The following is a 12651-nucleotide window of genomic DNA, read 5'->3' on the forward strand; positions in this document are numbered from 1 at the left end:
CAGGTGTCCCGGCTATGCTGGGCACTGACCCCTGATGACTCCAAGTCCTGTGATGGAGCCTTTAGCCTCCTTAGTGCCTGCAAGGAGGGCAGCCAACAAGGAGGGGCAGAGCCTGGGGCCTCTGACAGCTGGCTGATCCTGAGGTGGCCCTGCCTGCCACAAGTCAGAGGTGCCGGCGGGGTCCCTGGGTGCTGGTCAGCTGGGCCCGCATGGTCTGGATGCTGCCCAGGATCTTCTTCTGGTGACCCATGAGGGTGATGCCCAGGGCCCTCACGTCCCTGTGGAGGAAGGGTGATGCAGGCCAGGTTGATCTGTGGGGCCTGGAGCCACAGAGGCAGGGCCAAGCCCATCCCCTAGAACTGCCAACCTCCTCAGCAGCCCTGCCCCTGGCTCCGGGCCTCTGGCCCTGTGGGGACCACCATCGCCTTCACTCACTGGGCATTCATACGCAGCACCATGCCCAGAGAGGAGTAACCACCGGCAGCGAAGTGGTCTCGGTACCGGCCCATGCGGATGGAGTCCAGCCAGTCCCCCACGGTGAGGCCCCCGCCACTGCCCCCTCGGAGGTCAAAGCAGCTCCGGGCGAAAGCAGGGGGTGGGCACCTGAGGCATAGGGGCTGTTGGTGAGTGGCCTTCCCCAGGGACCCTGGCACTAGCCACCCTCAACTTCCATCCAGGCATCAGGCTTGGCAGTGGGCAGAGGCCTAGAAGGAGGGGGCTGAGGAAGGGCCCAGGTGGGGTCTGGTCTAGGGGTCAGGGCAGAGCCATTCCAAGCCTGGAGCAAGTCTGGGCTATGTCTGGGGCAGGAGATGGTCTAAGGCAATGCTGGGACAGCAATTTGGCCTTGATGGAGCTAGGGTGGGTGCAGGGCACCTGCTGACAGTGGCGGTGGCCCTGAGACTCTCAGGGCTGCGGATCAGTGCATCAAGGACACTGATGATTTGGGAGAAGCGAGGCCGCTGGGCCCGGTCCTTGTGCCAGCAGTCGAGCATGAGCTGGTGCAGGGCGCGGGGGCAGCCCATGGGTGCAGGCAGGCGGTACCCCTCCTCTACAGAGCTGATGACCTGCGGGGGCACAGCACTGGGCTCAGCGTCTCTCCCTCTGAGGCCCCACTGTGCCACTGCCCAGCCATGGCCCCAAACTCACATCTCTGTTGGTCATGTTCCAGTAGGGCCGCTCCCCGTAGGCCAGCACTTCCCACATAACCACGCCAAAACTCCACACATCGCTGGCCGAGGAGAAGGTACGGAAGGCAATAGCCTCAGGGGCTGTCCAGCGGATGGGGATCTTCCCTCCCTGTGACGGTGGAGATGTTAAGGGGCTGCTCAGGCTCGGCAGGACCTGCACCAGGGCTCCTCCCCCCGGGCCCGTGTCAGGTAGCAGCCTGGGGCCTGTTTCCCCTTCCTGTTCTGGTGGGGAGACCTGCCTCCACGAAGCTGCTATGGGGGTGGAATGGAGGGAAGGCTGCTAGGTGCCTGGTGCACAGTAGCTGCTCAGAAAGCTGGTCAGCAGGCCAGTGCCCCAGTGGGGTGGATGCTCAGGGAATATGACCCGATTGCTTTCTAATGCTTCCTCTCTCTCCCTCCCGGCCTCCCTCCCCGCCTCCCTCCCTCCCTCTTCTTCATTTTTTTTTGGAGGGGGGGTCACAAAATCCTTCCTCTGTATGAAACTGTGCTCAGTGGGGGAGATGGGGGCTCTGACTGTCAGGTGGGGGCCAAACCTGTCAGGCAGCCCTCTAGACACCTCTAGAGAAGCCCAGATCTCCATGGAACACATTTGAAAGCGGCTGGGTTTTAGCTAAACTTTAGAGACAGATGCAGAGTCTGTGTGACTCAGAGAGATTCCAACTTGCCCAAAGTTTCCCAGCGAATGACAGTGCCGCCCCACCCGGGTCCCCCAGACCACTGAGGGTAGAGGAAGGCAGGTGATGTTGTTCTTATTTTCCAGAGGAAGGAACTGGGGTGGAGAGAGGAGATCGGATGTGCCCCATGTCAAGGGCAACTGTGAAATTGCCAACTTCACTCAACCACCTGTGGGCCCCGGGTCAGAGTGTCCCCAGATGCCTCCTTGCCCCTTACCCCCAGAGCAAAGGGGTGTGGGCCACGCACCGTGGTGGTGTAGGCAGCATCGGGGTCGTCCTCCAGCACCCGTGAGAGCCCGAAGTCAGACACTTTGCAGACCAGGTTGCTGTCCACCAGGACGTTCCGGGCAGCCAGGTCGCGGTGGACATAGCCCAGGTCTGAGAGGTAGCGCATGCCGGCGCCCACTCCCCTGAGCATGCCCACCAGCTGCATGATGGTGAACTGCCCATCGTGGGTCTGCGGAGGGACACAGCTTGGGCTTCAGGGGGCCCAGCGAGATGCCTGGTCCGGGGACAGGAACCTTCCCATCCGTGCGATACTTGAGAGCTGAGGTGGCTCTTGGCAACTTGCGAAGTGCTTCACTGCTTATGAAGCACCTCGCAGTTTATGGTTTATTCTCTCCGTCCCATTTACACTCACAGCAACCCTGTGAGGTAGGTGGGGCAGCAATGACCGCTTATCCACTTGGTGGAAGAGAAATGGAGGTCCGGGGAGGGGCAGGGTAAGGGCTATGCCACCTGGCACATGGACAACAGCTAGGGACCCAGCTGTTCCCACCACACCCCTGCTCCCTGCCAGGTGGGGCCTGTTCAGGGCAGCAGGACCCCGCAGAGCAGAGCCCATTAGATTGGTGATATGAAGACCCCCTCCTTAGTCTTGCTGCCGCCCACCTTTCCCCAGGCCTATTGGGTCTAAGCTGGAGAGGGGGCTGGAGGGCTTTGGGCTGTCTCTCAGCACCCAGATGGAGCTTCCCTCCCCCAGCCCACAGAAGAGGCCAGGCAGACACACACCCTCAGGAAGGCATCCAGAGAGCCGTTCTCCATATACTCGGTCACGATCATGGCCAGGCGGCCTGGGGAGGAGGATGGGGAGAGGTGGCTCTTGGTGGGGATGTCACAGCTACTGATCAGAGCCTCCAGGAAGGGGTCCCCACCCCAGGAGTTGGGCCAGCATTGAACATCCCAGGGTGCATAGAGTTCCTACTGGGGTCCTGGGCCCTGGGCAGCCTCAGAGTCATACGGGCACCTAAGCCGAGGGGACAGGACCAGGGTGAGGTAGAGCACAGTGAACCAGGGGATATACCCAGAGCCCCATCTGGATATAGGGCCCCTGCAGGGAGAGGTTGTTCTTGACTGGCACCTACCACGGGTGACGACACCCTCAAGGCGGATGATATTAGGGTGGTCGAACTGACCCATGATGGATGCCTCGCTCAGGAAGTCCCGCCGCTGTCTCTCCGTGTAGCCTGCCTTGAGGGCCTTGATGGCCACAGGCACATCCCGCTGCCCCGGCACCCGCAGCCGCCCATAGCAGACTTCCCCAGATTCTCCTGCAGACCCCAAGAGCGGCAGGCAGGGAAAGCAGTGGGACCCTCCTCCCCTACCCCAGATCCCCACACTGGGCCACCAGGCCCGTCTCCCCCATCCTCTGCTTTGGGTGCCCTCCACCCACTCTGTGCTGACCCCACCCTCCAATCTCCGGGGCTCACCAGAGCCAATGATTTTCTCGATGTGGATCCTGGAGGCCTCAATCTCTCGGGTGAAACTGCGGCCTGCCCGGCCCGGTTCCTCATAGTTGTGGGGTTCTGCACAGACCTGGGGTTCTGGGAGCTTTCCCGGGGGGTGGTGCAGGGGCAGGAAAACAGGAGGGGGTGCTGAGGCCAAGGGAGAAGAGCTTTCAGTGGGGTCCGGGAGGCATTCCCTTGGCCTGGGGAGGGTCTGGGTTGGGGGGGCAGGGTGTCTCTGGGAATCTCTAGATGTGATGGCAAACAGGTGGTGCCCCATAAGTGCTTGCCCAGTGAAAGTGAGGTCTCCGTGGAGTAGCTCTGGGGTTTCTATGGGGCTGTGGAGTCTCCAGTGAGTGCTAAGCATGTCTGTCATTTTCTGGGGTCACTTCTAGAGTCCTTAAGATCTTTCTACATTGTTCTGGGATAGGGATGTGCCAAATAATAAGTTTTCACCACAAGAGCCAGCTTGGACTGATCAAAAATACCCACAGTTTCCTGGAAGACTGTGTTAAGAAGGATTCTGAGGCTGCATTTAGGCCCAGTGGGAATCAGCACCATAACTGATACTGAATTCTGCCTAGGCACAGGACTGGGGCATTGAGGCAGGCACCCCCAGAAATGCCTGATTTTCTGGTGTCTCTACAGGATCCTCTTGTCTAAGAGTACATTAACCCCCCTGAAGTCACATGTGAATGAGTGTGCCCATTTGTGCATCCCTTGGGGAGAGGGTCTCTGACATCCTCAATGAGGTCTGCAAGCCCAAGAGAGGTGACAGCACAGCCTTCTGGGTGCCAAGTCTCCGGGGTTCTAGTCTCTTTTGTGGGCACCTTTCTCCTTTCCATTTATGCCACTGGGTCCCTCTGTGAGCTCCTCTTTGCACCCAGGTCCCCAGGCCCCTGCACTTACCCTGCCCATTCTGATAATGCATCTTTTCCTCATCCGAGTCCTGGAAGGCCTTGCTGTAGCCACAGTGTCTATGGAGGAAGGTCCACCACACTGCCTGAGGCCAGGCTGTCCCTAGCCCCAGCCCTGGCCTTGTCTAGGGGGCAAGTCAGGGCTCCTCCTTTCCATTCCCTTTCCCTGACAGGTCAGATCATGCCCTATATGACATCTTCAGGGGAGAGTCTCCAGCCTCAGGCTCTCAGCCCAGCTGATTCAAGATAGCCTGGATAGTCACAAGCATTTTGTGAGCTACAAAATGCCCTCAAGTCCACCCAATCCTCACAGCAAAGCTATTAGCCTTATGTTAGTGAAACCACCCCCTGGAGGAGGGCTTGGGAGATGTGCATGGCCTCGGCAAGCCTCTTCTCCTACCTGGGCTTCTGTCTATCAGATGATCCTCCCATTTTTGTTGTCTGGGGTCCTAAGCCCATGTTTAGTTCACTGCCCATCTCCAGGAGAGGCGCAATGACTGAGCTGAGCATGGTCTCCAGTTTGATATGTCCCAGCTTGGATATTTGTCAATGGTGTGACTTGGACAAGTGACCTGACCACTCTAATCCCTACTTTATTCTCCTGCAAAATGAGGTCAGAATCTGTACCTCACTGGTGTATCATTGGGTTAAATGAGATGATATGTTTGTAAGTGAGCCAACCTCGGGCACGTGGTTTGGTGTGACTGGAGGCAAGTGGGAGGTATAGCATACTTGGGGAGAGGGTTGGGGGACTGGGTCGGACCACCCACCTCTTCTTACAGATGAGCAGGAGCAGAAGCACCACTAGGCCCGTGATGAGGGTCAGGCAGATCCAGACGATGGTCCGGGTGTCATAGCGGGGCCCTATAGGGAGACCAGGATAAGGGGAGCAGGTCTCAGGCCCAGAATCTGGCAGCCCCACCTGCCACCTGCCACCTGGGCACCCTGGGTCCTGGTGGGCAGTCTCCTTAGCCACAAGCCAGCCCGGCATCTGGGGCAGAGACCGCCTACCTACCCCCCTATTAAGCTTTCCCCTCAAGACCCTGCTGCCCTGGGTTGCCTGGCTGCCTGGGACTGTGTGACCTGGAGAGAGTCACTTCACTTCTCTGAGCCAAGTACAGATGGGCCAAAAAAAAAAAAAAAAAAAAATCCAAAAAACCCTGTCCTTCCTATTACCCTGAGAGCAAGAAAGTTTAGTGTGCTGAGAGCTATACATTTAAGCCTTGATGAACCCTCCCCAAATCCTTTCCAGGGAGATCAGATGATACCTTCAGTTATCAGAGGCAAAAACTGGGGCTCAGAGAACTCAAGGAATTTACTCAAGTCCACACAGTAAATGAAATATGAGGGGACACACCCTGGCAGTTGCAAGGTGGCACCAGGCCTATGAGCACTTAAGACACACAAGTGCCAAGGGGGTAGCAGGTGGGGTGGCCGGAACTCTGTCCAGCACCAACATGTGGAAAGGCCCAGGCACAGATGAGACCTTGACTGGCTGGCGATGGGGCAGGTTGAGAGCAGAAGAGAAAGTCTCTGAGTCAGTGTTTCCCAAACTTGAAAGTGTCCTGGGATCTCCTGGGGACATTTTAAAACCCACATTGCTGGGCTCTCCGCCCCAGGATTTCTGAAGGGCTGGAGCAGGGTTCGAGAATCAGTATTCCTAATGAGTGCCAGGCTGGGTTTTGAGAACTCCTGAAGGCCAGGAGCAGGATGACACTGGGGAAGGGGCTTGGAATCTATCTTCAGACTGACTAGGTTCAAATCAATCTTGCTTTGTTGGGTGACCTTGGCAACTCACTCTACTGCTCCAACCCTGATTTGGGGATGTGGACCACAACAGCTCACTAGTGTCTGGGACGATGACGCGGCTATTCTGCTGCAAAGGGAATCGGGGCCTGCAAGTGACACTGATGCTCCGCTAAAGCCAGAGGCCAAAGGGGCTATTGCCAGCTCTGGCGCGTTGGGCAAGTAACTTTTCTCCCTGAGCCTCCGCTTTGCACCGTGACAATGCCGCAGACAGTCCCACAGGACAAGGAGAGCAGAGAGGCTGCGGGCACCAGGCCCTCTAGTCCCGCTCAGCGCTCTAGTCCGTTCCTGCGCCAGGGTGCAGGCGCCTGGGTGCGCGTGCTCCGCCCTCCCGGTTCCCAGCACTCACGGGGTTTCCCAGTCTCCACCTCCATGGCCTGGCTGAAGCGGCCGCAGCCTGCCGAGGTGCGGGCTCGGACCTGGAACACGTAGCGTGTGCCCGGCTTGAGGCCGGAGATGGTGGCTCTGGTAGTGACGGCCTTGAGCGTGGAGTAGCTCTGCATTTCCTTGTCCTGTAGGGGAGGGTGGTCAGCGAGCCCCACAGCCCGCGGGCCTAGGCCCCCCACCCGCTGCGGTACCTTCTCATAGTACTTGATCTCGTACTCCAAGATGATGCCATTGGGCTGCTCCGGCTCCTGCCACAGCAGCGACACGCTGGTCTGGCCTGCCCGCTCCTGCCGGATCACCACCACCTGGGATGGGGCTGGAGACGCCGCCCGGTCAGATGCGCAGTGCAGCTAAGATTGGTGACCTCCCACCCCTCCCCAGGCCCTGCTCTGGGACCTGCCCCAGTCCTGGGAGGGCCAGCAGCCTCCTGTCCTCCGAGTAAATTGCTGGCCGCCACCTGGGTCAGCACCCTGGGGGTGGTGTGGCCCAGCCTTGTCTGGGATGCTGGGTGGCTTGACCTAGCCAAGGCCTTGGTGTCCCCTCAGGAGTGCTTGAGGGAGGGAAGGACAGGAGGAGGGAGAAGGGAGAACGGAAGAAGCAGCGCCCACTGCCTGGGTGTGGAAGGCATGGCCAGGACAGCTCTAGATTCCCAGGGAAGGTGACCTGAGCCCTCGGGCCCATTTGGGCTCAGGTTGCCCTGGGTCACTGGGCCTCCCTAGGTGACTGACTCACCTATTTCTTCATTCATCCATTCCCTCCCTCCCTGTGGTTACCCCTGAGGTGAGGCTGCTGGAAGGTGCCAGATATGGGGACAGCCACAGCCAAGCAGAGGGAACTGCCCCTATCTCCCTAGCTTGCCTGGGAGCTCCCTGAAGGCAGGGACTGCACACATTAGATGCCCAATAAAGATTGCAGGCTGACTCTGACACAAAAAGTTAAGGAGCAACTCCAGAGTGGAGTTGGAAGGATGTGATCCAAGGGAACCCAATCTGGGACTCAGATGTGGACTCAGAACTCAGCTCTCTCTCTTGTCAGCTGGGACCCTGGGCAAGTCATTGGCTGTCTCTGGGCATCAGTGTTCCCATCTGTAAAGTGAGGCTGGCAGGTACCACCTGCCAGGGCAAGGTGAGGGTTAGAAGAGGCCACTATATGGAGGGACACACAGGGAGTGTCTCTTAAAAACCAAGGATGTCCCAAAGCAGGGGGTGAGGCAGGAGTGGGGCAGAGAGATGACAGCAGGGCACGGGGGAAGGAAAGAGGTCGTATGCACATCTCGGGGGGCTCCAGGGAGGAGGTGGCTGTGCAGGGAGGGGGCCAAAGGGCAGGCAGGAGGGGCACAGTCCTCTCTGTTGGCTCAGGGCTTCCATCTGTCCCTAGACCTCATCCCAGAGCTGTGGGCTTCCACTTGATTCTCTCCCTAAGAGGCACTGGGCTAGGACCTCGGGGCACTGCAGTACCCAAGACAGCCCTCAAGGAGCTAGTGGTCTTGTGAGAGAAAAAGGAAGTAAACAAGAAAACCAACCAGCAGGATATCTGCAGGTTGTTTCAGTGCTGGGCAGGTACCAGGAGAGTGTTATGGCGGAGAGGACCTCATGCAGGGCTGGGAGGGCATGGGGCTGCTTTAGCTGGTGGCCAGGGTGGGCCTCCCTGGGTGGGGGGAGCCAGTCTTGGAACACCAGGGGGAAGAGCAAGTCATGGAGAAGGACGAGTGAGACCAGGGCCCAGCAGCAATGAAAGGGTTGGTGTGTACTCAAGGGTGAGGCCCAGAGGCCAGGACGGCTGGCTGGCTGTGAGCCAGCACGGGAGAGGACAGGTCAGGGTTGGAAGGCCAGCAGAGTGCAGTCACAACCTGGGCCACATGTGCTTTCTGTAAAGGGCTCAAGCACAGCCTGACCTCACTTAGGTTTCTGAAGCTTGCTGAGGAGTGGTACAGAGGGACACCTTCATGGGGCAAGGTGACATGATGGTGTGGACGGTGATGTGGAGGCTGAGGGTGAGGGGGACTAGCTAGTGGATGGTGTGGAATATGAGAGTCAGGGTGACTGGGTTTGGGCTTCAGTGACCCAGTGGTCAAGGTGCCCGGTCCTGAGCCAGGGCTCCATGGGAGGAGCAGGTGTGGGGTGCTGGCTATTCCTCACACACCCAAGCAGAGGAGGGCTGGACAGTTAGACCCCCACGGGGAAGTCTGCATGGGTGACATAAGTTAGGATGGATAGGACAAAGGGGGAATTCAAAGCCACCAGCTCTGATAAGGCCACCTAGAAAAGATGGAGGGTGGCACACAGGGAAGAGAGGAGGGCCCAGGACACACTGGGCACCTCAGCCTTTAGAGGCTGTGTGATGAGACGGCTGCAAGTACACAGGCCAGAGAGGGAGATGGAGAATGGGGGGTGGTCTTGGCCATGAATGCAAGAGAAAAGTGCTCCATGAAGGAGACAGGACAGGGCAGAAGTGCCTGACGGTGTGGGGACAGGGGGGTGGATTCCTGTGGAGACCTGAGGAAGACGTCTGATTGGAGTTGCCAGAAAAGGCTCACAGGGGAGAGAGAGGTGACAGGTGTGGTGGGCACAGGCAGCTCTTCCAAGAGGTTTTTAGAGGAAGTGAAACCACCTAAGGGCTGGGGAGGAACGCACCCCGGCCCAGCTTGCCCCTGCCTCAGCTGCTGGGAGACAGGGGAGTAGGCGCAGGGCACGAAGCCCTGGGCACACAGGTCTCCCTCTCACGGTTTTGCTAGCATCTGGCACAGCGCCTGGCATTTAGCAGGTGCCCACGAATGCTGCTGAACAAGGGAGGTTCCTGAACAGCCAGAGCCCTGCCTGGCGAGAAGGCAGCCCTGGGTGCAGAGCTGGGAGGTGCCTCACTTGGGAGGGGGGAAGCCCTGGGCTGGGGTCCTGGCTCTGTCACTTCCGAAGCAGGTGACCCTGGGAAGCTCCCTGGGCCTCAGTTGCTTTCTCTGTGATGTACTGGGGAAAGTGTCTGCCAGGCCAGTGCTGCATGGTGTTGGGAGGAGATGGTGGGTGGGGAGCCTGGAGGGTGTCAGACGTACTTGGGGGTGGCTGAGAAAAGGAAGTCGCCTTTGGTGGGGCTCTCGGGCCAGGCTGTTGCTTGATAGGCAGGACCCCCCAGAGTTTGAAATTTAGCCCACCAACTGAATAGAAACAGAGAAATGGCTGAGGTCCAAGCCCGTGTGACCAAATCTGTCCCAGGGGCAGCAGTGGCAGCTGTTCTGGAAAATGATCATCAGAGTAATTTTATCTTTTAATGACATTTATTGAGCATTACCCTGGGCCAGGTGCTGGGCTAAGCATTTTCATTCCTCTCAGTTAAGCCTCAGAACAGAACCTATGGCAGGTATTATTATTCCCACGGCACCAAGGAAGAAACAGAGGCGCAGAGAGGGAGGTTCTGGAACCCAGGCTTATGACAGCCACACTAGCCTGCCTCTGTGCTTTTTGGATTCCTCCCACTTATAAAATATGTTCTATTTTTCTAGGGCATAAAGAGCCTCTAGCTCTGGATCCTGGTGAGGAGGGTAGGTCCTGAGAGGCAGCAGTCTGACCCCTGGGTGGGCACAGGGCCCAAGAAGCTGGGGGACGGAGTGTCTCCGCCTACCTGCCTGGTTTGTGGTGATGTTGACAACAGCAGCCTGGCGGGGCTCCGGGCTCAGGTCCGACACGCCGTTGACAGCCTCAATCCAGAAGGAGTAGTTCATGTGTGCCAGTAGGTTGGCCACCAACAGGCTGGCTTGCACCAAGCTCGTCTGCTGGGGCACAAAGCGGGTGCCACTCCCACACGCCTCACAGTGGCTCAGGGCCCAGGGGCAGCGGCGGCACACGGCATTGTAGGTGATGTCACTGCGGCCACCTGGGTCCAGAGGAGGAGCCCACTCCAGAGTCACTGATGTCCCATTCACGCTAGAGATCAGGTTTACTGGTGCTGAGGGAGGCCCTGGGGACAGAGGATGAGAGGTGGGGGGGGAGGGTATTTATCTGAGCTGGTTCAGTCTCTCCACTGTTGGACCAAGGAAAAGTATCCCCCATCACATCTGGGGTTCCATAGGATAAGATCACATCTCTCCCATCCTCTGGATGCTCCCCAAGGGCAAAGCTTGTGTCCCTCTGACCACAGTGTCACATTCTGGGGAACTTAAGCACTCCAGCCCCACCCAAACTGGACCACAGGGATTCTCAAGTTTGTGCTTCCCAAACTTTTCATCCAGAGCAGGAGAGAGACGGGTAGTTCTTGGGGCCACCCACAGCAGCCACCTGCTTGTGAAGTGACCCGTTTGCAGCCACATCTGTTCCTTTTTTTTTTGGAGACAGAGTCTGAAGCTGTTGCCCTGGTAGAGTGCTGTTGCATCATCGTTCACATCAACCTCAAACTCAGACTCAAGCAATCCTCCGCCTCAGTTTTTCTATTTTTAGTAGAGATGGGGTTTCACTTTTGCTCAAGCTGGTTTTGAACTCCGAGCTCAAGCAATGCACTCGCCTGGGCCTCCCAGAGTGCTAGGACTATAGGTGTGAGCCACCATGCCCAGCCCATATCCATTCCTTAATCCAGGGCCTCCCCGGATGCCCCTCAACCATCCAGCCACATCCATGTGCTGGATCTAACATGAAATACCACTGAACACTCACAGTGGGTCAAGTGGAAACCCCAGGCAGCCCTCCGTGTGTCCCTTGGCTGTGTGTGCCAAGCATCCCCTTTCTCATCCTTGGAATGGGGGCCCCAGTCTAGGCAGCACAAAGACTTAGGAGAGAGGGGGAAGCCCCTTGGCTGAACAAATGGGGGGTGGTGGGCTGGAGTGGGCCCTTAGTTTGAGCCAGGAGGACATAGGGGGGCAGTGGGGTCCCCTGGCCTCAGAATTCCAGCTTCCAGAACCCCAGGAGGGGAATCTTAGATCTTCAGAAAATGGAACTGCAGGATCTCAGAATCAGAGAGAATCTTACAATCTGAAGAGAAGAGAATCTAAAAAGCTGAAAGGTATGGAATACTAACAACCTAGTCTTTTTCAATCTTAAAGCTTTCCAGAACCTTAGGGCACTGAATTGTAGGTTTAGAACAGCTAGCTTTGTGCAAGTGTCCATGACCCAGAGCCAGGCTAGCCTTGCCTGAGCAGCCCATGCTGTCACCATGTCACCTAGCTATCGTTTCTGCAGGCCCCACATGGGGAGAATGCAGAACATTCTGGGTCTGGGCAGAACAGAAGAGGGTGTGAGGGGACACATGTGCATGTACACACACATGCCGGTACATGTGGGCGTGGAGACACCTGGATAACCCTCACCTGCCACGTGCAGGGGGCCCAGGCCTTGGTGGTGACAGTGTGTTGGAGGGGGAGAAGGTGTCTGGGCTGGGACAGATTCTAGGACAACAGTCTGAAGTGCCCCTTGTCCAGCACGTGAGCCCAGGGCGGGCAGATGGGCTAGGCTGAGCGGGCCCAGGCCCCTCTCCACGCCTGGGCCCCATATGTGAGCAGCCCCTTCAGGGCAGGGGGAGGAGAGAACACAGGAGCTGTGGCAGCAGAATGTGAGACAGTCACGCGGCCCTGCAGGCACGGGCGCCAGAATGCTTCCATGTGCCCTCAGGTGTGCCGGGAACATGCACACAGCCCCACTAGACATGCTTCCTTGCTCGGCCAGGTGTGCACCTGCACCCACGCACAGTGAGATCACCAGACACACTCCTTCAAGTTTCACAGTCTTCTACATTCCCTTCAGGTACCCAGATACACATACAATCCCTTATATATGCAAGCACAAATGCACACTCACACAGAGGCATGCAGACGGACACACAGTTGCACGCTGCAGGCATCCCAGGGTACACAGAGTCTGACACACACACTCCATGTGCACATACACCACACACACTAAGCGAGCTGCCAGCTTTCAGCAGCTCCCACCGGCTCACCAAAGGTGAAGGTCATGGGGTGACCCCCACCCTCGCCCCAAGG

General features: G+C 57.9%; 1 protein-coding gene across 1 annotated transcript in view; it reads right to left on the minus strand.

Annotated features, from left to right (window-relative positions):
• Window positions 1-163: 163 nt before the first annotated feature.
• EPHA8 (EPH receptor A8) overlaps window positions 164-12651 on the minus strand; it is a 29886-nt gene continuing 17398 nt past the window's right edge. Inside the window, exons 5-17 of the mRNA XM_012801459.1 lie at window positions 10308-10643; window positions 6887-7011; window positions 6658-6820; window positions 5273-5366; window positions 4495-4562; window positions 3571-3735; window positions 3226-3411; window positions 2873-2934; window positions 2109-2318; window positions 1147-1296; window positions 874-1064; window positions 436-603; window positions 164-278 (exon numbers count right to left, since the gene is read on the minus strand). Of these exons, the coding sequence (XP_012656913.1) occupies window positions 164-278; window positions 436-603; window positions 874-1064; window positions 1147-1296; window positions 2109-2318; window positions 2873-2934; window positions 3226-3411; window positions 3571-3735; window positions 4495-4562; window positions 5273-5366; window positions 6658-6820; window positions 6887-7011; window positions 10308-10643 (2033 nt within the window). The remainder of the gene's footprint in view (window positions 279-435; window positions 604-873; window positions 1065-1146; window positions 1297-2108; window positions 2319-2872; window positions 2935-3225; window positions 3412-3570; window positions 3736-4494; window positions 4563-5272; window positions 5367-6657; window positions 6821-6886; window positions 7012-10307; window positions 10644-12651) is intronic.

The sequence above is a fragment of the Otolemur garnettii genome, unplaced genomic scaffold (genome assembly GCF_000181295.1).
Source record: "Otolemur garnettii isolate 467f Iridium unplaced genomic scaffold, OtoGar3 scaffold00009, whole genome shotgun sequence".
In the NCBI taxonomy this organism is placed as follows: domain Eukaryota; kingdom Metazoa; phylum Chordata; class Mammalia; order Primates; family Galagidae; genus Otolemur; species Otolemur garnettii.